Source organism: Bombina bombina, chromosome 5 (assembly GCF_027579735.1).
Source record: "Bombina bombina isolate aBomBom1 chromosome 5, aBomBom1.pri, whole genome shotgun sequence".
Lineage (NCBI taxonomy): Eukaryota > Metazoa > Chordata > Amphibia > Anura > Bombinatoridae > Bombina > Bombina bombina.
In genome coordinates, this window is record NC_069503.1 from 527,222,477 (window position 1) to 527,250,458 (window position 27,982).

Below are 27,982 nucleotides of genomic sequence, written 5' to 3' on the forward strand. Positions count from 1 at the left end.
ACACGTTTGTAGAAAGCCAAACCAGTACTGAAACGAAAATCAGCAGAGGTAATGGTATATAAATAAGAGTATATCGTCGATCTGAAAAGGGAGGTAAGAGATGAATCTCTACGACCGATAACAGAGAACCTATGAAATAGACCCCGTAGAAGGAGATCACTGCATTCAAATAGGCAATACTCTCCTCACATCCCTCTGACATTCACTGCACGCTGAGAGGAAAACCGGGCTCCAACTTGCTGCGGAGCGCATATCAACGTAGAATCTAGCACAAACTTACTTCACCACCTCCATAGGAGGCAAAGTTTGTAAAACTGAATTGTGGGTGTGGTGAGGGGTGTATTTGTAGGCATTTTGAGGTTTGGGAAACTTTGCCCCTCCTGGTAGGAATGTATATCCCATACGTCACTAGCTCATGGACTCTTGCTAATTACATGAAAGAAATAGCACAGAGTTCTAAGACATTGATTGGTAACTTCGCCTCTCGAGGATTCCAAACTCCTTGTGCTGTCAGAGACCCCCAAACAGCTCCCCAACCTGTGAGACTTGCATCTGTTATGATCACAGTCCAGGTAGGATGAACAAAGGAGGCCCCTTGAACAATATTGTGATGGTTTAACCACCAAGTCAGAGAGAGTTGAGTGTTTGGATTTAAGTATATCAGTTGTGATATCCGAGTATAATCCCTGCACTATTGGTGAAACATGCAAAGCTGTAGAGGTCTCATATGAAAAGGAGCAAAAGGGATTGCATCTGATGCTGCAATCATGAGACCTAATCCTTCTATGCACATAGCCACTGAAGGGGATTACAGAGACTGAAGGTTTAGACAAGCTGAAACCAATCTCAAATGTCTCTTTTCTGTTAGGGAAAGAGTCATGGACACTGAATCTATCTGGAAACCTAAAAAGGTGACCTTTGTCTGAGAAATCAAGAAACTCTTCGGTAAATTGATCCTCCAACCATGTCTTTGAAGAAACAACAGAAGTTGTTTTGTGTGAGATACAGCTAAATGATAAGATTGAGTTAGTACCAAGATATCATCCAAATAAGGAAACACCACAATACCCTGCTATCTGATTACAGATAGAAGGGCACCTAGAACTTTTGAGAATATTATTGGTGCTGTTGCAAGGCCAAACGGAAGAGCAACAAATTGGTAATGCTTGTTTAGAAAAGAGAATCTCAGAAATCGATAGTGATCTGGATGAATCAGAATACGAAGGTGCAAAGGTAAGCGTCTGTAAGTCTATTGTGGACATGAAGTGACCTTGCTGAACAAAAGGCAGAATAGTCCTTATAGTCACCATCTTGAAAGTTGGGACTCTTACAAAATGATTTTTTCAGATCTAAAATTGGTCTGAAAGAATTTGGCTTCTTTGGTACAATGAATAGATTTGAATAAAAACCCAATCCTTGTTCCTGCTGTGGAACTCGGACAATTACCCCTGAAAGTTTTAGATCTGAAACACTTTTCAGAAAAGCTTGAGCCTTTACTGGGTTTTTTGGTACAAGGTTAAGAAAGAATCTTCCCAAGGCAAGTCTTATCCTGAATCCTATTCGATACCCCTGAGAAATTATATTCTGAATCCACTGATTTTGGACAGAGTATGTCCAAACCAGAAGAACTGGCTTGAGGGCCGCACCTTCATGTAGGTTTAAGGGCAGGATTTGGTTTCTTATAAGGCTTGGATTTATTCCAATTCAGAGATGGTCTCCAATTAGAGCCAAAGGCTTTAGGGGAAGGAGCGGTTTTCTGTTCTCTATTCTGACGAAAGGAACGAAAACGATTGGGAGCTTTAAATTTACTCCCTTACCCCCAGTAACATTGGCGATAATAGAATCCAATTGTGAACCAAAAAGATTTTTACCTTGAAAAGAGAGAGATAATAATCTAGTTTTAGACACCATGTCAGCATTCCATGTCAGCATTCCAAGATTTAAGCCATAAAGCTTAATCTTCATAACATCAAATATAGCATCACAAATAAAATTATTTGCATGTTGAAGTAAAACAATGTTATATAATTCAGAATCTGAAGACAACTGCTGTGCTAAACTGTCCAACCAAAAAGTAGAAGCAGCAGCAACATCAGCCATAGATATAACGGGTCTAAGAATATAGCCAGTATGTAAATATGCCCTTCTTAGATGAGATCTGTTTCCCAAAGTTCTAAATTGGCTACATGTAAAGGATACAATTTCTTAAACCTAGAAAAAGGGATAAGAGAGGTACCAGGCTTAGACTGTTCTTTATCAATCATATTAGAGATAGAGTCAGGAATAGAAAATACTTCAGGAATAATAACAGTAGTCTTAAATACAGAATTTAGAAGATTACCAGCTTTATCATCAGGAGGTTTAGACTCCTCAATACTTAAAATAAACAAAACTTCCTTTAATAGAGATTAAATGTATTCTATCTTAAATAAAAAAGATTTATCTATATCTGTCTCTGACGTGGCATCCTCTGAATCAAAGGAAACCCCATCAGTAGAGGATACATCAGTATGCTGAAAGTCAGAACTTAATTCACTAGGTTTAGGAAAATGTTGCAAAACCCATTTATGTTTTTTGAAGGTGGAATAGTCATTGCCTCCTCTATAACTGCAGCAATAAAATCTTCCATTTCTGCAGGAATGCTATGTACATTAGACTGAGATGGAATAACAGTGGGTGCATTTGTACTCATAGATATATTATCAACATTTAACAAATTGTCAAAACAAGAGCCAGATAATTGAGCTGAAGATATTATATCAGCTTTTTTACAACAAACACACAGCTTTGGTAGATACATGTTCAGTCATCTCAAATCCTATGGTAACATCAGAGGCAGGTTCAGTTTGAGACATAATTGCAAAAAGATAAGTTAATTCTGCAAATGTATATCCATGCTCCTATATATGATAGATATAACAGGCTTGAGAGAATGGGAAACAGAGCGAAAATGTATAATTAAAAAAAAAAAAAGACAACTGATTCATAAAATAATGCTGCATAAAAGCTCTCTAAGTGTTTTCTGAGAGAGCACTGAATGAGCTGGGGGCGTAGCCTATAACTGCAATTTTGGCAGGAAAATTTAAATTTTTGACTGGAAATTTTTGAAAGTGGATTTCTAATATATACAAACAAAACAAAATGTACCTAAATAAAGTCTAATGGATACTTCTATCCATTCTACTTATAGCTGCATAAAATGTGATTATTAACATTCCATGAGACTAACATATTACGTAGCATCCTAATTTATAAATAAATTACTAGCTCCAAAAAAAACCCCTGTATGTTTTACAGACTACCAACCTTGACAAATATTTAGCCACAAATAAAGTCGCTAAAAAAGAGCACTGAATTACTGACTCAAGGCATGTATACAAACAGTATATAACAACTTTACTTAAAAAGTGCCCAATCCATAGCTGAGAGTGTCTTATATAATAAAAGTATATACTTACTGTGTAAGAGAGTCATCCACATATAGCAGACAGCCAAACCAGTAATGAAACATATCAGCAGAGGTAATGGTACAAGAGTATATTGTTGATCTATAAAGGGAGGCAGCAGATAAATCCCTGCGACCAATTTATATAGAGCCTTATGAAAATCTTTCCCATAGGCGAAAACATGGTATATCAACAGGCAATACTCCCTTCACATCCCTCAGACAAACACTGCACTTAGAGAGGAACTGGGCTTCAATATGCTTAGAAGAGCCTTTCACTGAGGAAATCAAGCACATCATGCTTCACCACCTCCTAAGGAGGCAAAGTTTTTAAAACTGAGGAATGAGTGAGGTGGGAGGTGTATTTATAGGCATTTGAGGGTTGGTAAACTTTGCCCCCTCCTGGTAGGAATGTATATCCCATCAGTAACTAGCTCATAGACTCTCATCACCTATAAAATGAGGTGCACCTGTATAACACTTAGAGAAAAGAACAATTGTGTGTAAAAAAAAAAAAAGACACAAAGATGAAAGATTGTTTTGTGAATAAAACTTTATTTACCTTTCCACTTACCAGGATTTACATTGAAACCGCCACAAAACAGTATTATGATACAGTTATGTAAACTATTTACAATATACAGTAGTATATTTAATCAATGAAAATAAGTACAAAAAGCTAGAAGACCAATGAGGTACTCCAGGTTTAGATCTTCATCATAGATGAAAGCATAGAAGAACTGGCCCATAGCGAACAAAATCAACCACAGATAACGCAGAATAAAATAATTCAACTAAGTCACAAAATAATTAAATATGTTATAATAAACCCCAAATTACCCTCCATTAAAGTATTGCACAATTCTTTCAAACAAAATGATCAAAAACATAAAAAGTAGCTGAAATTTAATAAATGGTTCAGTCTTTATGAAATATGTATATGATTATAAATGTTATGAATCTGACCACAGTACAGAGGTCAGACACTTGCATATTAAGAACAGCTATAAAACACTTAGTTATAGCATGCCATTACATAACAGGATTGTGTTGTCCTCTATTACACGGTGACTGTAGGAACATATTTATGCATCGTTCTGAAGTGTTGTTATAAAGGGACATTGAACTGCTGGGCACTGCTACAATAGCATAGATACTACTAACCTCGCTATTGTTATTGCTCTCTTTAAAGCGGTTATTTGATAACCCCTAACTGGTGCCGAGTATAAAGTTAACCGCTGAATGACCGACATGTACCCTGTACATTGCCGGTCGTTAAGGGTTTGCCTGGTTGCTATAGCGCGAGTCTTGCCACGAGCAGCAAGACTGCGCTATTGGACCTTCCCTCCCTCCTGCAGGCTTGTTAAAATAGCATGGTCTCGCTGCTAGCGGCAAGATTGGGCTAAAATCACACCCCCAATAGAAAGACCGGCGACCTACAGAGTATGTCGCTTCTCTTTAAAGGGTTAATGATACTGGGTGCCACCATCTTAGAGCTTAGGTATTCTTGCACTCTATGACAAAAGTGGATTCACAGATCAGTGACGATGTTGACTTTTTGACAGCCGCACTGTGGTTAAGAGTGCATAACACAGAATGGGAGTTTTTCATTTTTGCAGTCGTTATGTTGTTCTATATTAAATACATTTCAAACTGTGTATAAAACTTCAAAGCTATAAACTTCCCACACAGTATTGTGAGTGCTATCCTAAGGCGCACATTACAGGTGTGAAAAAAAACAGCAATATTATCAATGTCAGTCTCCTTCCAAGGACTTTTTTAATAGGCACATCACAAGGCTGATATTAAAGGGACACTCAAGTCAAAATTAAACTTTCATGATTCAGATAGGGCATGTAATTTTAAACAACTTTCTAATTTACTTTTATCATTAACTTTGCTTTGTTCTCTTGGTAATCTTTGTTGAAAGCTAAACCTAGGTAGTCTCATATGCTAATTTCTAAGTCCTTGAAGGCTACGCCTCTTATCTTAGTGCATTTTGACAGTTTTTCACAGCTAGACAGTGCTAGTTCTTGTGTGCCATATTGATAACATTGTGCTCACTACCATGGAGTTACCTAGGAGTCACCACTAATTGGCTAAAATGCAAGTCTGTCAAAAGAACTAAAATAAGGAGACAGTCTGCAGAGGCTTAGATACAAGGTAATCACAGAGGTACAGAGTATATTAATATAACCATGTTGGTAATGCAAAACTGTGGAATGGGTAATAAAGGGATTATCTTTCTTTTTAAACAATACAAATTCTTGAGTAGATTGTCCCTCTGAGCTAAAATAAGCTATTACTAAAATGCTTCAATATTTATTGCACAACATATCATTAAATACATTTATGTTAAATTATGTAATAAATTTGTGCTTTGTATAACAGAAAATATTATAATATTACAAAGTTTTACTCTGCCTCTCCTGCCTACTCCATAATACCACCTGACATGTAACATTCAGTGTACTCCACAGTACATTTACCAATCTGTGAATTTTCATCACTTCTGTCACAGGGTCCAAGAACTGCAGAGCTTCACCAACCTGCATCTGTAAAGGGTTAACCTAACAGATTAGCTCCGAACAAAGCTGCAGACAAAGGAGCAAAAACACTAGTGAGAAGTAACTATTCTGTTAAACGTCCCTTTAAATCCAGCTATTTTAGGGGAAAGTGTAGCAGCTTTTAAAAGTGGTCTTGTCATGCTAAAAAGGTGACTTCAAAAGGACAATACATTGTCAATTTTTCTATCATTCATTTGTTTTAAGAGCCTACTTGAAAGATCAATATTTTTTTACACAAAATAAATTAATTTGAAGTCTAGAAAACATAAAATTATCTTGCAGTGCAGGCAACCCACAGCTCAACCGTATCTATTCAGTTCAGTTGCATTGTGATATGTAAAGTGCAATAATGTGAGGCAAGTATTCCTCCTACCAATGGTGGAACCTAGGGTAATCAAGTACTTCCATCCTATGCTAGTACTGCAGGATAATATATGATTACTAGAATCTATTCATCTTTAAACGTGTTCTTATACACAGAAAAATCTCAATAGACTAGCTGTATCTACAGCACTAGCTCATGGGAGATACAGATGCATTCATTGGTATCCTATTCTCTGCCCATTGCTTTTTTAGTTATGAACTTTAGTCCTAACGGGACACTAAGCCCAATTTTTTTATTTCACCATTCAGATAGAACATGCAATATTAAGCAACTTTCTAATTTACTCCTATTATCAATTTAGCTTTGTTCTTTAAGAGCCGGCTGATTTTTTGTTTGGCCACCAATCAGCAAGTGCTATCCATGGTCCTAAACCAAACGTGGGCCAGCTGCTAAGCTTAGATTCCTGCTTTTTCAAATAAAGATGACAAGAGAACGAATAAAAATTGATAATAGAAGTAAATTAGAAAGTCGTTTAACATTGCATGCTCTATCAATGCCTGCTTAAAGGGACATTATACTCAAAACTGAATCTTAGAAATGTTTGAATTATCAACAGTAAGCTGCAATGCTCATTCATTATCCGTTTTGCCTTATTTACTTTTTTTTTTTTTAATAGAGTGGATGAAATGTAATCCTGCAACGATCTACACAGTAATTGCTTAATCATTAGATTGTATATATATATATATATATATATATATATATATATATATCCCTAACTAGCCACAGCATAGGTGATAATATAATAATAGTTTTATTAAGGAATATATCCTCAGATAGCAGAACGATACAAATATTGCTAATAAAATTAAAGTTTTAATCATTTTTAACACATTTATTTTGTATGCAGATAATTTAGAATGTATTATCTAACTGTTGATGCATTCTATGTTTATATAAATATGAATTTAATGTCCCTTTAAGCAAGCAAATTATTTTTCGTATCACCATCCTTTACAAGCCTTCACTGTTTAGCTAGTAACACAATAAGTTTAGCAGTTTGGATTTAATACATTGTTTAGTTATCACCATAGTATGCATGTATCGTTAAATAAATAATCAGTTGACATATTTAAGAAAACAGGAAGAAAAGGAAAGGAAATTAATCGTGTTTATGTAAAGATGTCACCATGTGGCATCAGCTCATGTCAAGGCCATTAATGGTCAGAGTGCTTGATTGTAGAACTTGTTAAACAGATATGAGTCGCAATTCACAGAATCTGTTTTTGGAAGATATTGATTACATTTACAGCTAAATTACGCAGTATCTTCAAAATGACTCGGAAATGGTCTTCAGGTTGAAGGTCGAAGCCAAGACTGGAAATAAAGGCAAGACAAAAAAAAACAAACAAAAAAGAAAACATTTTTATTTATTTATTATTATTATGCACATATAGAGATCAAAGAATTTGGTGTAAGATATAGTACAAGATCTGGACACACACACTATGATCTGGAAGCACAATATGATAATTAGCAGGATCATGCATTCATTTGCTTAAGAGAAGACCAAAAATTTTCAAATTCATGCACGTATCTCTCTTCCTCCATTTACAAGATAAATCACACAAACATAAAACACAATTTCTTAGCATTTAAAGGACAGGATATTTATATAAAAAGGATTAGTAAAAAAAAAAAAGAGGAATTGTAATCAGATTTAAAAAGAAGCAAGAACTCCAAATGTGATTATTTTATGTTTTTACTACATCTCTTTTAAAACACAATCGCCTAGATTACGAGTTCTGCGTTAGCCTTAAAAAGCAGCGTTGAGAGGTCCCAACGCTGCTTTTTAACGCCCGCTGGTATTACAAGTCTGGCAGGTACAAGTGTACCGCTCACTTCTTCCGCGACTTTTGGCTACCGCAAATCCCCTTACGTCAATTGCGTATCCTATGTTTTTAACGCCGGTATTACAAGTCTTAGAAGAAGTGAGTGGTAGACCCTCTCCTGTCAAGACTTCTACCGCATTTAAAAGTCAGTAGTTAAGAGTTTTATGGGCTAACGCCGGAACATAAAACTCTTAACTAAAGTGCTAAAAAGTTCACTAACACCCATAAACTACCTATGAACCCCTAAAGCAAGGCCTCCCCACATCGCAAACACTATAATAAACATTTTTAACCCCTAATCTGCCAACCGGACATTGCCGCCACTATAATAAATGTATTAACCCACTAAACCGCCGCACTCCCACCTCGCAAACACTATAATAAATTTTATTAACCCCTAATCTGCCGTCCCTAACATCGCCGCCACCTACCTACAATTATTAACCCCTAATCTGCCGCCCCAACGTCGCCGCTACTATATTAAATGTATTAACCCCTAAACCTAAGTCTAACCCTAACCTTAACACCACCTAACAAATCTATTTTTAATAAATATAAATAAAATTACTATAATTAAATAAATTAATCCTATTTAAAACTAAATACTTACCTATAAAATAAACTATAATATAGCTACAATATAACTAATAGTTACATTATAGCTATTTTAGGATTTATTTTTATTTTACAGGCAACTTTGTATTTATTTAAAATAGGTAGAATAGTTATTAAATAGTTATTAACTATTTAATAACTACCTAGCTAGCTAGAATAAATACAACATTACCAGTAAAATAACCCCTAACCTAAGTTACAATTACATCTAACACTACACTATAATTAAATAAATTAATCCTATTTAAAACTAAATAGGATTAAAACACTTTTTTTTCTTGCAAGGTGATCACTGTTACCACAGTGGTCACCTGGTTATACAGAGACAATTCATATTCTACTAGGAAATAAACTTTAGATACAAATTCAATTTGTCTACTAGAAAATAAACTTTATGCACATAACAGAATTTGTTATTTTTGAGCATATAATGTCCCATTCACAATCAAATCCCCATGTGTTGTATTTATACTTTTTTTTAAGAATCTGCTTTCATCTGCTTTGTACTGCCTTTCCAATACCACTATTTGAAAGAGCAGGCGATTCTCTTTCAAATGAGGGGTATTGGAGGTCAGCTGAGATCAAGGAGTTTTACCAGCAAACCCCCCCCATACAGTTACCTTCCTTCTGGAAATATTGTACAAAATTTTGTATTTATTTTAGCTAGGTAGTTATTAAATATTTAATAACTATTTAATAGCTATTGTACCTAGTTAAAATAAATACAAAGTTGCCTGTAAAATAAAAATAAATCCTAAAATAGCTATAATGTAACTATTAGTTATATTGTAGCTATATTAAGGTTTATTTTATAGGTAAGTATTTAGTTTTAAATATAATTAATTTATTTAATTATAGTAATTTTATTTAGATTTATTTAAATTAGATTTAAGTTAGGGGAGGGTTAGGGTTAGACTTAGGTTTAGGGGTTAATAAATTTAGTATAGTGGCGGCGACGTTGGGGGCGGCAGATTAGGGGTTAATAATTGTAGGTAGGTGGCCGGCGACATTGGAAGTGGCAGATTAGGGGTTAGTAAATAAACTGTAGGTGGCAGCGGTGTTAGGGGCAGCAGATTAGGGGTTAATAGTATAATGCAGGTGGCGATGATGTCGGGCGGCAGATTAGAGGTTAATAAGTGTAAGGTTAGGGGTGTTTAGACTCGGGGTTCATGTTAGGGTGTTAGGTGCAGACATAACTTTTATTTTCCCATAGGAAAAAAACAGAATTTATGCTTACCTGATAAATTACTTTCTCCAACGGTGTGTCCGGTCCACGGCGTCATCCTTACTTGTGGGAATATCTCTTCCCCAACAGGAAATGGCAAATAGTCCCAGCAAAGCTGGCCATATAGTCCCTCCTAGGCTCCGCCCACCCCAGTCATTCGACCGACGGACAGGAGGAAAAAATAGGAGAAACCATATGGTACCGTGGTGACTGTAGTTAGAGAAAATAATTCATCAGACCTGATTAAAAAACCAGGGCGGGCCGTGGACCGGACACACCGTTGGAGAAAGTAATTTATCAGGTAAGCATAAATTCTGTTTTCTCCAACATTGGTGTGTCCGGTCCACGGCGTCATCCTTACTTGTGGGAACCAATACCAAAGCTTTAGGACACGGATGAAGGGAGGGAGCAAATCAGGTTACCTAAACGGAAGGCACCACGGCTTGCAAAACCTTTCTCCCAAAAATAGCCTCCGAAGAAGCAAAAGTATAAAATTTGTAAAATTTGGCAAAAGTGTGCAGTGAAGACCAAGTCGCTGCCTTACATATCTGATCAACAGAAGCCTCGTTCTTGAAGGCCCATGTGGAAGCCACAGCCCTAGTGGAGTGAGCTATGATTCTTTCAGGAGGCTGCCGTCCGGCAGTCTCGTAAGCCAATCGGATGATGCTTTTAAGCCAAAAGGAAAGAGAGGTAGAAGTCGCTTTTTGACCTCTCCTTTTACCAGAATAGACGACAAACAGAGAAGATGTTTGTCTGAAATCTTTTGTAGCTTCTAAATAGAATTTTAGAGCACGGACTACGTCCAAATTGTGTAACAAACGTTCCTTCTTTGAAACTGGATTCGGACACAAAGAAGGTACAACTATCTCCTGATTAATATTTTTGTTAGAAACAACCTTTGGAAGAAAACCAGGCTTAGTACGCAAAACCACCTTATCTGCATTGAACACCAGATAGGGCGGAGAACACTGCAGAGCAGATAACTCTGAAACTCTTCTAGCAGAAGAAATAGCAACCAAAAACAAAACTTTCCAAGATAACAACTTAATATCTATGGAATGTAGAGGTTCAAACGGAACCCCTTGAAGAACTGAAAGAACTAGATTTAAACTCCAGGGAGAAGTCAAAGGTCTGTAAACAGGCTTGATCCTAACCAGAGCCTGAACAAATGCTTGAACATCTGGCACAGCTGCCAGTCGTTTGTGTAGTAAGACAGATAAAGCAGAAATCTGTCCCTTTAGAGAACTCGCAGATAATCCTTTATCCAAACCTTCTTGCAGAAAGGAAAGAACCTTAGGAATTTTTATCTTATTCCATGGGAATCCCTTGGATTCACACCAGCAGATATATCTTTTCCATATTTTATGGTAAATCTTTCTAGTTACCGGTTTTCTGGCCTGAACCAGAGTATCTATCACAGAATCTGAAAACCCACGCTTTGATAGAATCAAGCGTTCAATTTCCAAGCCGTCAGCTGGAGGGAGACCAGATTTGGATGTTCGAATGGACCCTGAACAAGAAGGTCCTGTCTCAAAGGTAGCTTCCATGGTGGAACCGATGACATATTCACCAGGTCTGCATACCAAGTCCTGCGTGGCCACGCAGGAGCTATCAAGATCACAGAGGCCCTCTCCTGTTTGATCCTGGCTACCAGCCTGGGAATGAGAGGAAACGGTGGAAACACATAAGCTAGGTTGAAGGTCCAAGGTGCTACTAGTGCATCCACTAGAGTCGCCTTGGGATCCCTGGATCTGGACCCGTAGCAAGGAACCTTGAAGTTCTGACGAGACGCCATCAGATCCATGTCTGGAATGCCCCATAATTGAGTCAACTGGGCAAAGATCTCTGGGTGGAGTTCCCACTCCCCCGGATGGAATGTCTGACGACTCAGATAATCCGCTTCCCAGTTTTCCACACCTGGGATGTGGATCGCAGATAGATGGCAGGAGTGGATCCTCCGCCCATTGTATTATTTTGGTCACTTCTTTCATCGCTAGGGAACTCCTTGTTCCCCCCTGATGATTGATATACGCAACAGTCGTCATGTTGTCTGATTGGAATCTTATGAATCTGGCCTTTGCAAGCTGAGGCCAAGCCCTGAGAGCATTGAATATCGCTCTTAGTTCCAGAATCTTTATCGGGAGAAGAGACTCTTCCCGAGACCATAGTCCCTGAGCTTTCAGGGATTCCCAGACCGCACCCCAGCCCACTAGACTGGCGTCGGTCGTGACAATGACCCACTCTGGTCTGCGGAAGCTCATTCCCTGGGATAGGTGGCCCAGAGTTAGCCACCAACGGAGTGAATCTCTGGTCTTCTGATCTACTTGAATCACTGGAGACAAGTCTGTATAGTCCCCATTCCACTGTTTCAGCATGCACAGTTGTAATGGTCTTAGATGAATTTGCGCAAAAGGAACTATGTCCATTGCTGCAACCATCAACCCTACTACTTCCATGCACTGAGCTATGGAAGGACGTGGAACAGAATGAAGAACTTGACAAGCGCTTAGAAGTTTTGACTTTCTGACATCTGTCAGAAAAATCCTCATTTCTAAGGAATCTATTATTGTTCCCAAGAAGGGAACTCTTGTTGACAGAGACAGAGAACTTTTTTCTATGTTCACCTTCCATCCGTGAGATCTGAGAAAGGCCAGAACGATGTCTGTATGAGCCTTTGCTTTTGAAAGGGACGACACTTGTATTAGAATGTCGTCCAAGTATGGTACTACTGCAATGCCCCTCGGTCTTAGAACCGCTAGAAGGGACCCGAGTACCTTTGTGAAAATCCTTGGAGCAGTGGCTAATCCGAATGGGAGGGCCACAAACTGGTAATGTTTGTCCAGAAAGGCGAACCTTAGGAACTGATGATGTTCTTTGTGGATAGGAATATGTAGGTACGCATCCTTTAGATCCACGGTAGTCATAAATTGACCTTCCTGGTTAGTGGGTAGAATCGTTCGAATGGTTTCCATTTTGAACGATGGTACCCTGAGAAATTTGTTTAGGATCTTTAAATCCAGAATTGGTCTGAAGGTTCCCTCTTTTTTGGGAACTACAAACAGATTTGAGTAAAATCCCATTCCTTGTTCCGTCATTGGAACTGGGTGTATCACTCCCATCTTTAACAGGTCTTCTACACAATGTAAGAACGCCTGTCTCATTATTTGGTTTGAGGATAAGTGAGACATGTGGAACCTTCCCCTTGGGGGTAGTTCCTTGAATTCCAGAAGATAACCCTGAGAAACTATTTCTAGCGTCCAGGGATCCTGAACATCTCTTGCCCAAGCCTGAGCAAAGAGAGAGAATCTGCCCCCCACTAGATCCGGTCCCGGATCGGGGGCTACTCCTTCATGCTGTTTTGTTAGCGGTAGCAGGCTTCTTGGTCTGCTTACCCTTGTTCCAGCCTTGCATCGGTTTCCAGGCTGGTTTGGACTGTGAGGCATTACCCTCTTGCTTAGAGGATGCAGAATTAGAGGCCGGTCCGTTCCTGAAATTACGAAAGGAACGAAAATTAGACTTATTCTTGGCCTTGAAAGGCCTATCTTGTGGGAGGGCGTGGCCCTTTCCCCCAGTGATGTCTAAGATAATCTCTTTCAATTCTGGTCCAAAGAGAGTTTTACCCTTGAAGCAATTTTGTCTTGGATGATACATCCGCTGACCAAGACTTTAGCCAAAGCGCTCTGCACGCCACAATTGCAAACCCTGAATTTTTCGCCGCCAATCTAGCTAATTGCAAAGCGGCATCTAAAATAAAGGAATTAGCTAACTTAAGTGCGTGAACTCTGTCCATAACCTCCTCATATGGAGTCTCTCTACTGAGCGACTTTTCTAGTTCCTCGAACCAGAACCACGCTGCTGTAGTGACAGGAACAATGCACGAAATGGGTTGTAGAAGGTAACCTTGCTGTACAAAAATCTTTTTAAGCAAACCTTCCAATTTTTTATCCATAGGATCTTTGAAAGCACAACTATCCTCGATAGGAATAGTAGTGCGCTTGTTTAGAGTAGAAACTGCCCCCTCGACCTTAGGGACTGTCTGCCATAAGTCCTTTCTGGGGTCGACCATAGGAAATAATTTCTTAGATATAGGAGGGGGAACAAAAGGTATGCCGGGCTTCTCCCACTCCTTATTCACTATGTCCGCCACCCGCTTGGGTATAGGAAAAGCGTCGGGGTGCACCGGAACCTCTAGGAACTTGTCCATCTTGCATAATTTTTCTGGAATGACCAAGTTGTCACAATCATCCAGAGTAGATAACACCTCCTTAAGCAGTGCGCGGAGATGTTCTAATTTAAATTTAAATGTCACAACATCAGGTTCAGCCTGTTGAGAAATTTTTCTGAATCTGAAATTTCCCCATCTGACAAAACCTCCCTCATGGCCCCTTCAGATTGGTGTGAGGGTATGACAGAACAATTATCATCAGCGCCCTCCTGCTCTTCAGTGTTTAAAACAGAGCAATCGCGCTTTCTCTGATATGCAGGCATTTTGGATAAAATATTTGCTATGGAGTTATCCATTAAAGCCGTCAATTGTTGCATGGTAATAAGCATTGGCGCGCTAGAAATACTAGGGGCCTCCTGCGTGGGCAAAACTGGTATAGACACAGAAGGAGATGATGTAGAACCATGTCTACTCCCTTCATCTGATGAATCATCTTGGGCAACTTCATTACCTTTGACAGTATTGTCCTTACATTGTTTGGACGCTATGGCACAATTATCACACAATTTTGAAGGGGGAGACACATTGACTTTCATACATATAGAACATAGCTTATCTGAAGGCACAGCCATGTTAAACAAGCTTAAACTTGTCAATAAAGCACAAAAAACGTTTTAAAACAAAACCGTTACTGTCTCTTTAAATTTTAAACAGAGCACACTTTATTACTGAATGTGTGAAAAAATATGAAGGAATTGTTCAAAATTTACCAAAATTTCACCACAGTGTCTTAAAGCATTAAAAGTATTGCACTCCAATTTTCAGAGCTTTAACCCTTAAAATAACGAAACCGGAGCCGGTTACAGATTTAAGCCCTATACAGTCCCAGCTACAGCCTTTGCTGTGACTTTACCAAGCCCAGAGGGGAATACGATACCAAATGACGCCTTCTAGGAACTTTTCCAACTACTTTCAGGTCCTCACACATGCATCTGCATGTCTTGCTCTCAAAAACAACTGCGCAGTAATGGCGCGAAAATGAGGCTCAGCCTACAACTGGGAAGGCCCTTCCTGACTGGAAAAGGTGTCTAACATAGTGCCTGACGTTAAAAAATGTTCCCCAAGTTTATAAGTGTGAATTATCAGCATAAACATGTATAAAATGTCCAAATAAAGCAATCGATTTAGCCCATAAAAGTGTCTACCAGTTTTATAGCCCATATTAAGCCCTTTATTCTGTTTGAGACTAAGAAAATGGCTTACCGGTCCCCATGAGGGGAAATGACAGCCTTCCAGCATTGCACAGTCTTGTTAGAAATATGGCTAGTCATACCTTAAGCAGAAAAGTCTGCTAACTGTTTCCCCCAACTGAAGTTACTTCATCTCAACAGTCCTATGTGGAAACAGCAATCGATATTAGTTACTGTCTGCTAAAATCATCTTCCTCTCACAAACAGAAATCTTCATCTTTTTCTGTTTCAGAGTAAATAGTATATACCAGCACTATTTTAAAATAACAAACTCTTGATAGTAGAATAAAAAAACTACAACTAAACACCACATACTCTTAACCATCTCCGTGGAGATGTTGCCTGTGCAACGGCAAAGAGAATGACTGGGGTGGGCGGAGCCTAGGAGGGACTATATGGCCAGCTTTGCTGGGACTCTTTGCCATTTCCTGTTGGGGAAGAGATATTCCCACAAGTAAGGATGATGCCGTGGACCGGACACACCAATGTTGGAGAAATGGGGCTGCGTTAGAAGCTGGACGATGCTTTTTTGCAGGTGTTAGGTTTTTTTTCAGCCGTCTCAGCCCCATTGTTTCCTATGGGGAAATCATGCACAAGCACGTTTTAGCCATCTTACCGCTACCGTAAGCAACGCTGGTATTACAGTGAGAAGTGGAGCTAAATTTGCTCAACTCTCACTTTTCTGAGGCTAACGCAGCCATTCAGAAAACTTGTAATACCAGCTTTGTTTTAAGTGAGCGCTGGAAAAAAAGGCTTGTTAGCAATGCACGGCTTTACAGACAAAACTCGTAATCTACCCGAATGTTTGTGGTCTATGAAAAATATATCCACAAATCTACATTTTAATGAAGAACAAGCCACTGAACTAGCTGACTACAAATAATCTGTAATAAGTACTTTTATGTGTCTTCATTAAACAACATTCTTTTCTCCTAGGTTACATGTAGACCCAAAGCAATTTTTAGCACTAAATAAATCTCGACTTAAAATGAGGGTACCTAGAAACGTCACAATTACGAGATGTAAATGGAAGTTTTATATGCATTTGTATTTGTAACTCTCCTCTTATTGAGCCTAGATGGGCATGAGACCCCTCAATGGAAAGAGGATAATCTCCCAGCCTCCTGGTTATCACATGCTCAATGTGAGTAGAACAATTTCCACACCCAATAAATTGCTGAGATCTTCCATGTGTGGTACAGAGCATAGGATACAACATGATTATTATTTTTATTATTATTAAGTCCTGCTTAAAAGCTTTTGAAATTATTGTCTATCAGAAGTCATATTGAATTTCTGTAGAGCTCCCAAACGTATAGGAATAAGTTGTGCAGTGGAGGAATAAGTTGTGTACAATGTTTCAAGTTTGTCATTTTTTTGTACGATACATTAATTTATGTGACCCTTTAATGGGATAGTCTAGTCAAAATTAAACTTTCATGATTCAGATAGAGCAGGAATTTTATGTTGAAATGTTTTTATTGAACAGTATTTATCATACATGAATATTCATACAGTGGCGTGATACTCATCCAAAGAAAATAAAAGACATAATAAAGATAAAAATGAAAATACTACAAAAATGCAGAATGTTTGAGTCAGTAGATATTCATACATATCTAACAGTTCAAGTGGGAGTGTGCTTATTTTAGTTCTGTGGGTGTTGAGGATATGGAGTGTTGATAATGAGCAATAAATCAAATGTTTATGTGGAAGTATGAGTGACGTCAGACCCTCCTTTTAATATCCAATAAAACCATATTCTGTCCACTACTTCTTTATTATCTAGGATCCATGCTGCAGATTCATACATAGAATGTGTTGTCTTAATTTTGCTTAAAACCTCCTGCCATGTCAGGGATCCAGTTTTCCAGTGTCTAGCCATACAAGATCTTGTAACCGTGCACAAGATCTTGATAAATGTATTAATTGGTTTATTAAAGTTGGGAATTCGAACATGTAGCAGAGCCTGAGCCTGCGTGAGCCGAATATTTGTATCCAGAATGTTACTTAACAAGAGAGAGAGATTGTCCCATACTTGTCTGATTTTGTCGCAATCCCACCATAGGTGCGAGTATGTTCCCAGGGTGTCACATCCCCTATAGCACAATCTGTTCCCTGTAGGGGACATATGCGCTGTCTGCAGTGGAGTCAGGTACCATCGATAGGCGGTCTTAAGTGCATTTTCCCTAAGGTCTGCATTTATTAGTCCTTTATCTGTCTCTTTGAAGATGTTGACCCAATCCTGCATGTCTAACTCCATTTCTAAATCTATTTCCCAGTTTAATATCAACTGAGATTTTATTAGGGCCTGTGATGCTTGTATAGCTGAGTATAGCCTCGAGATAGCTTGTTTCGTTCTATGTGGGGCTTTACATATGACCTCTAGTATTGTAGTATTTTTGGTTATGTACATTTTTTGGAAATCTCTAAGGGCGGATACAATTTGAAGGTATAGGAACCAGTTTACCTTTAGGGGTGTAATTTTGTCCTGTATCTACTGAAATGTTAAAATCTTATTATTTCTTATTAGATCAGCTACTCTATAAAGTCCTTTATTGCACCATTTGTCTATTGGTGGGCGATGCTCCTGAGATAACAAATATCTAATTGGCATATTTCTAGGTTGTGCTGGTCTTAATTTAGTTGTTTTGGCTAACTTGTTCCATGATACCATTGTGGAGTCTAGAGTAGGGGGTCTGAACTGTTGCTTGGTGAGCATATGTGGTCTCTCCTCCCAAAGAATGTCAGCTGGAAGATTCCAGCTTCCCATTTCAGCTTCGATAGTCGGACAGATAGTCTCTATGTTGGGGTTATCTAGAAGTGCTGTTTGAGCTAGTCTCGCCGCCTTGTAATAGGCAACGAGATTAGGGGCCCCTACTCCTCCCAGTGATCTATGTCTCGTCAAGCAGGAAGCCGGAATTCTGGGAGATTTTTTTCCCTCTAATAAATCTAATAAGGTCTGATTGAACCTGTGTTAGCTCTGGGATTGGGATTTTAACTGGTAGAGCTCTAAAAAGGTACAATAAGCGTGGCAAGATATTAATCTTAACCGCAGAATTTTTCCCATACCAAGAGAAGGATTATTGTGACCATTTCTGGATATCGTGTCTGATCTCTCTGTATAACGGTAAGTAGTTAAATTTATATAATTGGTTGAATTGGGTTGTTAAGTTTATTCCTAAATATTTAATAGTTTGTGTGGCCCATTTCATGGTGAAGTTTAATTCAATTAGTTTTTGTGTATGGTGTGGGAGCATAATAGGAAGGGCTTCACATTTTTCTAGGTTAATTTTGTAACCCGAGATAGATGAGAACTTATCTAGGAGTTGGTATAAATTCGGAAGGGAGAGCAACGGTTTGGTGATTGTAAGTAAAACGTCATCTGCAAATAACGTCAATTTGTATTCAGTGGATCTAAGTTTAAATCCCGAGATGTCTGGTAAATTTCTAATTTGTGCTGCCATGGGTTCTATGCAGAGGGCGAATAGAAGGGGTGACAGAGGGCACCCCTGTCTCGTTCTGTTTAGAATGGGGAAGACTTTGGATTTGTAGCCTGCTGCTGTAACTTGCGCTGAGGGGTTCGAGTATATCTTTTCTATTGCCTTTACAAAAGGGCCTCTAAATCCCATATTGTGCAGCACCTGTAATAGGTATTTCCAATCTATTCTATCAAACGCCTTCTCCGCATCCAACAATAGAAGCAGAGAAGGCGTTTTGGATTCAGACAGGTAGTGAATGGAGTCTATCATTCGTCTGATATTGTCTGGGGCTTCCCTATCCTTTATGAAACCGACTTGAGCGGGGTGTGGATAGAGCAGGAATTTTAAAGGGACACTAAACAAAAAAAATTTCTTTCATTAATCAGATAGAGCATGCAACTTTCTAATTTACTCCTTTTATCAATTTTTCTTCGTTCTCTTGCTATCTTTATTTAAAAAGCAGGAATGTGATGCATAGGAGCCGGCCCATTTTTGGTTGAGAACCTGGGTTATGCTTGCTTATTAGTGGGTAAATGTAAACCTCCAATAAACAAGTGCTATCCATGGTGCTGAAACTAAAATGGGCTGGCTGCTAAGATTTACATTCCTGCTTTTAAAATAAAGATAGCAAAGAAAAAATGATAATATGAGTAAATTAGAAAGCTGCTTAAAATGTCATGCTCTATGTGAATCATGAAAGAAAAAAATATGGGTTCAATGTCCCTTTAAAGGGACACTCAATCAAAATTAACCTTTCATTATTCAGATAGAGCATGCCATTTTAAACAACTTTCCAATTTACTTCCATTAATAAAATGTGCACAGTCTTTTTATATTTAAAATTTTTGAGTCAACAGCTCCTACTGAGCATATGCAAGAATAAGTGTGTATGCATTTGTGAATGGCTGATGGCTGTCACATGGTATGTGTATGCATTTGTGATTGGCTGATGGCTGTCACATGGTACAGGGGGAGTGGAAAAAGACATAACTTTTAAAATTGTCAGAAAAAAATCTACTACTCATTTGAAGTTCAGACTAAGTGCTATTGCATTGTCTTGCTATCTCGCATTTGTTGATTATGCAAATCTACTATGTTGACTGGTCCTTTAAGCAACTTTCTAATTTACTCCTATTATCAATTTGTATTCGTTCTCCTGGTATCTTTATTTGAAAAAGCAAGAATGTAAGCATAGGAGTCGGCCCATTTTTGGTTCAGCACCGTGGTAGTGCTTGCTGATTGGCATCTAAATGTAGCCACCAACCAGCAAGCGCTACCCAGGTACTGAACCAAAAATGGGCTGGATCCTAACCTTACATTCAAATAAAGATACCAAGAGAATGAAGAAAAGTTGATAATAGGAGTAAATTAGAAAGTTGCTTAAAATTGTATGTTCTATCTGAATCATGGAAGTTTAATTTTGACTAGACTACCCATTTAAACAAGTTATGATAGAAAGCTGGATAAATATGAATGATTAATTCCAGATTTATTAGAATAATGTACACACACACAAAAGAGATTTTCTGGAGCTCACTCCTCAAAAGTTCTAGTCATTTAGATTTATATAGGATATGTAAGATATGCATAGTGTATGGCTGAATCTATTTTAATTATATATTTCATATTAACTATTTGCTATGACAGCTGCGAGCATATATAGCATTTGCCAGCATCAGATGAGAGTCCTTGAATATAATTGCTACTATTGGAATGAACCAACTGCAAGCTGTTTTTAAAAGGGTTAAATAGAAGGTATAAGACAGTGAATCATTTGTATATTTTAATAAATATTGGCTTAGTAGGTGCTTTAATATACAAAAATTAATTTTACCCAGAAGTAATCAACTTACAGACAGCTGGTATACATGAATTAGTTTTACAGTACTCAACTATAATAATGCAGAGTTAAATAAATATACTAAACACTGGCTCCATATAATAATACACAAGCAATGTTACACTAATAAATTGCAATGACATACATGCACTGATATAATAATAATGTAGGCGGTTCAGAAAGTTCTTTTATGCATGTGCAGCCCCTATATCATCTGAGTCTTAAGTTTCAGGATTTACATTTTCTGTAAAGTAAAGTCAAAATAGGAATAAAATCTAGAAGTATTCAAAGAACCCCACAAAACGTTTAAGTGTCTAAAAGGCAAGAAGACTTTTCCAAATACACTTGATGAATTTCTTCAAATTACTGCTGCAATCACATTAATTTGCCCTTCAGCATAAAATTTAACCTCACGCTAGTGGAGGATTTGTAACTTTTAAACTCCTCCAAAAGTACAACAGGAACACTAGAACCATAATTAAAGACAGTAAAACACCCTGTTTGTCAAAACCTCAAAACCAAATTAGTAACCTAGCAGAATTACTGGGATACTACATCCACCAACATTTCTTTCTTTTTTTTCCCCAGAGTTAAATTATATTAGTTTGTGGCACCCTATTCATTCATGTATCCCTTTTACGTTGTGCAAATGGTTATCCATAGTATGATTGGGAGAAGACACTCAAAACAGTGTGCCACTAACTCACAGTGGGACTTGACTAGACACTAGAAACCATGAGGGCTACTAAAATGGTGCAAGGGCTAGGAAATAAACATAACAACAAACATTGTGACCTTAATAAGTATAACTCAGAAGAGAAAAGAAGAGATGGGATACAGCTGCATTGCCTCGCCAGCAGCACTACCCCTTTAAATTGTAGCTAGTACATCCCACTGGGAAATCTCCCGGTATACTGGTAGGCCAATCCAGCCTTGATTTTAACAAAATACTGGATTTGCACATAATAGTACTTAGTAAACTGTAAAGTATACCATTTGAGAGTTAGCTATAGCATATTAATGATAACCCACCCAACTGAAAACTTTCTAATGTGATTAGATGCGTGCTGTCAGGGTACCCAACTTTGGGAGGTTTTATTATCTATTAGTAGTTAATCCACCTTTCCTCATCAGCATCTCTTCAAGGGCATAAAACCGAAAATGTTTATTTTGTGAGCTAGAAAGAACATACAATCTTAAACAGTTTTCCAATTTACTTCTATTATCAAATATGTTTCATTCTCTCAGTATCCTTTGTTGAATTAGCAGCAATGCACTACTGGGAGCTAGCTGAACAAATCGGATGAGACAATGACAAATGGCATATATGTGCAGCCACAAATCAGCTTGCTCCCAGTAGTGCATTGTTGCTGCTAATCCTACCTAGGTATGCTTTTTAACAAAGGATATCACAAGTACAAAGAAAATTAAATAATAGAAGTAAACTCAAAAGTTTTTTTGTTTTTTTTTATTGTATGCTCTATCATGAAATTTTTATTTTTACTGTCCATTTAAGATGGAACAGATTTCCAGCTCAGCTTAAATACAAATAAGCATAAAGTAAAGAAATTGAGGGAAGTAGGGGGTACTATTCAGACTTCTGGGTGGAATTTCTGCTTTTTCCAGACGGTTAATAGATTACATGCCTACCAGTAAATATGGTCCTATGAAGAGATTTTTTTTATTGCGGGGCAGGTTTGCACATGTGAGCCTGCTTCCCGCAATGTAAGACGTCAAACTGCTGCTTACTTGATTGACAGCCGCACAAGTAAAGGGGGCGGGCATTACACACTCATCGGAGTGTGCATAAGATGCATAAGGGCCAGTGGACATTTTTTTCTAAGTTTTTTACAAGGACAAGGCAAAGACATTCTTTTTAAAACACGAAATGTGCCTGAAGCAAATTTGATATCAATATGAACATTTGGGAGTGTTTTTTTGTGAGCAACTGAAAGCAACGGAGGCAGATGCACCTTTTAATTTTCAAACATTGCCCAAGTGAGATATTGATTTTAAAGCACTTATAACGGACTCTCATTTTTTGACTACAATTTATATCCCTTTAAATTATTCCTAATAAAATCATTCCTAAAAAGCCAAAAAGGTATTGGTATTGTAGACAGTAATTTCTCGCTAAACGGCTCAAGATTACATCACATTGCATACACATCATCATTAGCTTAACAGTTTATCTACTGGCTGTTTCCCTTTATTTCTAGCAATAGATAGTAAAGTTTTAATCAGAGAGTGAAGGTATTAGCTTTATAAGGAAGAACAGGTAATTCCTCACTCACCCGCATGCTACCTAAGCACAGATTCAGAAGATACCACTGCGAGGCTGTGTAGACTAAAAAGCCAGGAAGAAAACAGCTTAGTGCATTGAATTAGTATACATAGAATTAGTCATTACAGTGAACCATGCTATTAAAAAAAACGCCAGGAAATGTGTGTGTGGGGGGATATTCTATATCACTATATAACAATAACTGTATAAATATGTAAATGTATGCCCATCAGTTTAATGCAGGAAACATAAAATATACGGTTGAACATTCTAATTACATAATGCATTTTACATGTGGTTTCTAAATTAGAGGTCTGCACACTATGTTTATTCTATCAACTAACTAAATGTAATCAGCATTGCTTTTAAATATTTAGGACTATTTAAATATAATGCAAAACATGATGTTAAAAAATTCTAGCATTTTATTTACTCATATTTGACTAAAAGGACCCTTAAAGGGACACAGAACTCAGAATTAAGCAAAAACAAACGTTCACCAATTAACTTCTATTATCAAATTTAACTCTTTCGGTATTTTTTTGGTTGAAACCTTGCTATAAGAGCATATCTAGATAGGTTTGGGAGTGTGCATATGTTTCAAGCGCTGTATGGCAACAGTATCTCCAACAGTAATTTTAATTATGAAATACATTTGCAAGCCATGTGAACCGAGCCTATCTAGATATGCTCTCATTAAAAAGTTTCAACACAGAATATGAAGATTCAATTTGACAACAGAAGGAAACTGGGACCTTTTATAAAATTGTACGCGGTCTCTCCAGGTCCTTTTAATGAAAACAGACTGGATATCGTCATGCTACTTATCACACTACATGTTCTAAACTATGAAGTAAAAATGTAGTTTATAATTTCAGGATAGGGACACCAGTAGTTTTGTACTTCCTGCGTCTTAGTTTGTTTTAGCAATGAGTATTAGTGAAACCTAACAGCCAATGAGACTTTAATAAGAAACGCGCAATTGATACAGCTGTATTAGTTTCAAGTTAAATTTAAACAGCTTTTACCGCACATCATTTTCCCACATTATTTTCCAAAGACGCAAATCTCTATTTTAAATTCTTGTCTTTAAGGTTAATAACAGAATAAAAAGTCTAAACGTCCCTTTACGGAAAATAAAACAATTGATCTTGGTTAATTAAACTATTAAAAACAAAGAAACATGGTTGAAAAGTGAAAGGCAGCACACCATAGGAGGGTTAGTAACATACTTGCAGCATGCAGTTAGGAAGAGGGTCATTTTTATTTAGAGGATTCATTGTAAGGAAGATGTTAAGTAACGTTTACTGACACAACTTGCAGTTTACTATTGATAATGGCCATTTGTATGTTACTAAATCTACTAAAACAGCAACGGCTATTACTTTTACTGCTCATGGCAGAATACAAGATTTAGCCCACATTTTATATGGGACAAAGACAAAATTAAAGGGACATTAGTACAACTACAGTAGCAGGTTACTACTAGCATGCTATTGTTTTTCCTCCTGTGCCTGCAGCTGTCTTCAAACTCACTCTCTTATTTTAACCCCTTATAAGTATCAGTCAGTGAAGTTCTGCATATTCACACTGGGCGCCGCCATCTTGAAGCTTATATTTGTTATGTAACTTTTAAACTGTGCAGAAAACTGCAAAAATTAACTGCAAAATGGTAACACTTCCGCTTTCTATTATGTGAGCTAAACTGAAGTGAAAGGTGCAGATGTCAAAAAGCAGATCTGTGAAAGTGCGTTGCTTCTGTCACATGATGCACCAATACACAAGCTACAAGATGGTGGTGCCCAGTATAAAATGCAGAGCTTTACCAACTGGATTCTGTAATGAGTTAAAATACGAGAACAGCTTTAAAGAGAGCAGCAAGTACAGGAGGATAAACAATGGTATGGCGAGTATTTACTTCTATTATCAAATGTATTTTGTTCTCTCTGTACCATTTGTTAAAAAGAATAGCTAGGAAGGGTCAGAAGAAGCAATGCACTACTGGTTGCTAGCTGGTGACATAAATCTGCTTCTTGTCATTCGTTTGCCAGATGTGTTCAGCTAGCTCCCAAATAGTGCATTGCTGCTCTGGAGCTGATTGTAACTATGTGTTTAACCCCTCTGCAGGGGTTATATGAAAACAACAGTGCAATAATAAAATGCTCCAACACTTGAGAGCATTTTCTTTTTGTACTTTTATGTCTCTTTAAATGCTGTACGGATTAGCCTTATTACAAACACTTTTGGGGAAAGAAAGTTGTCATTTTGCTTCTCCAATAAATATAAAAGAAAGTCTGAGGTTTGTTACAATAATATTACATTTACAGAAACGTTTGTTTTGTTGCAATTATATATTATAAAGAAAGCAATGTGTCAGTCTTTTGCTTAAAAACTGATCCAGCCAATAACGTGAGAGAAAACAACTTGTAATTATAAGATTTTTCTGAACTCATAAGTGTGAAAGTTTTTTGGAATACATAAATCCCTTGTTTACTACAACTGTTTTTCATCAACCTCCCCTCATCACATGCCTTTTTTGGAGAGCTGGGCTTGTTACTTGAGTAATCAAGGCTAGCCACTGCCATTTTGGTACTAAAATATCCATTGGTTAGCAGTTCCTTATAAGTTCAACCTTGCTGAAGACAGAGACGGGTATGTGGCAGGGTTAGTCTTTGTGAAGTCTGTCATGTGCACTTCCAATTATCAGAAATGGAAATCCGCAATTTTCAGACACATTACAGGAAGAGGGGCAAAATAAATAATAAAATTATACTGCAAAGTGTCATTAAAGTGACATTGTACTGTAGAAAAATATTCTCTCCATTTTCCTACTGGCGTATTAAATTGTTTGCAAACAGCTGTGGTATTAAATTGTATGCAAAATCAAAATTTAATAAATAAATAAATCACCTGATAATATAATTAAAAACAGAATTTATGCTTACCTGATAAATTACTTTCTCCAATGGTGTGTCTGGTCCACGGCGTCATCCTTACTTGTGGGAATATCTCTTCCCCAACAGGAAATGGCAAAGAGTCCCAGCAAAGCTGGCCATATAGTCCCTCCTAGGCTCCGCCCACCCCAGTCATTCGACCGACGGACAGGAGGAAAAATATAGGAGAAACCATATGGTACCGTGGTGACTGTAGTTAGAGAAAATAATTCATCAGACCTGATTAAAAAACCAGGGCGGGCCGTGGACCGGACACACCGTTGGAGAAAGTAATTTATCAGGTAAGCATAAATTCTGTTTTCTCCAACATTGGTGTGTCCGGTCCACGGCGTCATCCTTACTTGTGGGAACCAATACCAAAGCTTTAGGACACGGATGAAGGGAGGGAGCAAATCAGGTAACCTAAACGGAAGGCACCACGGCTTGCAAAACCTTTCTCCCAAAAATAGCCTCCGAAGAAGCAAAAGTATCAAATTTGTAAAATTTGGCAAAAGTGTGCAGTGAAGACCAAGTCGCTGCCTTACATATCTGGTCAACAGAAGCCTCGTTCTTGAAGGCCCATGTGGAAGCCACAGCCCTAGTGGAGTGAGCTGTAATTCTTTCAGGAGGCTGCCGTCCGGCAGTCTCATAAGCCAATCGGATGATGCTTTTAAGCCAAAAGGAAAGAGAGGTAGAAGTCGCTTTTTGACCTCTCCTTTTACCAGAATAGACAACAAACAAAGAAGATGTTTGTCTGAAATCTTTTGTAGCCTCTAAATAGAATTTTAGAGCACGGACTACGTCCAAATTGTGTAACAAACGTTCCTTCTTTGAAACTGGATTCGGACATAAAGAAGGTACAACTATCTCCTAGTTAATATTCTTGTTAGAAACAACCTTTGGAAGAAAACCAGGCTTAGTACGCAAAACCACCTTATCTGCATGGAACACCAGATAGGGCGGAGAACACTGCAGAGCAGATAACTCTGAAACTCTTCTAGCAGAAGAAATAGCAACCAAAAACAAAACTTTCCAAGATAGTAACTTAATATCTATGGAATGTAAAGGTTCAAACGGAACCCCTTGAAGAACTGAAAGAACTAGATTTAGCCTCCAGGGAGGAGTCAAAGGTCTGTAAACAGGCTTGATCCTAACCAGAGCCTGAACAAATGCTTGAACATCTGGCACAGCTGCCAGTCTTTTGTGTAGTAAGACAGATAAAGCAGAGATCTGTCCCTTTAGAGAACTTGCAGATAATCCTTTCTCCAAACCTTCTTGTAGAAAGGAGAGAATCTTAGGAATTTTTATCTTATTCCATGGGAATCCTTTGGATTCACACCAACAGATATATCTTTTCCATATTTTATGGTAAATCTTTCTAGTTACCGGTTTTCTGGCCTGAACCAGAGTATCTATCACAGAATCTGAAAACCCACGCTTTGATAGAATCAAGCGTTCAATCTCCAAGCCGTCAGCTGGAGGGAGACCAGATTTGGATGTTCGAATGGACCCTGAACAAGAAGGTCCTGTCTCAAAGGTAGCTTTCATGGTGGAACCGATGACATATTCACCAGGTCTGCATACCAAGTCCTGCGTGGCCACGCAGGAGCTATCAAGATCACCGAGGCCCTCTCCTGTTTGATCCTGGCTACCAGCCTGGGAATGAGAGGAAACGGTGGAAATACATAAGCTAGGTTGAAGGTCCAAGGTGCTACTAGTGTATCTACTAGAGTCGCCTTGGGATCCCTGGATCTGGACCCGTAGCAAGGAACCTTGAAGTTCTGACGAGACGCCATCAGATCCATGTCTGGAATGCCCCATAATTGAGTTAGTTGGGCAAAGATCTCCGGGTGGAGTTCCCACTCCCCCGGATGGAATGTCTGACGACTCAGATAATCCGCTTCCCAGTTTTCCACACCTGGGATGTGGATCGCAGATAGGTGGCAGGAGTGATCCTCC

The 27,982-nt window shown here is 38.1% G+C and overlaps 1 protein-coding gene across 3 annotated transcripts in view; it reads right to left on the reverse strand.

The window, feature by feature from the left end:
• Positions 1–3,980: 3,980 nt before the first annotated feature.
• The window catches only part of GOLGA4 (golgin A4), a 319,091-nt gene continuing 295,089 nt past the window's right edge, over positions 3,981–27,982 (reverse strand). For all 3 annotated transcript variants that reach the window (XM_053714445.1, XM_053714446.1, XM_053714444.1), the window contains one exon: positions 3,981–7,714. In XM_053714445.1, the coding sequence (XP_053570420.1) occupies positions 7,691–7,714 (24 nt within the window). In that variant the 3' untranslated portion in view covers positions 3,981–7,690. The remainder of the gene's footprint in view (positions 7,715–27,982) is intronic.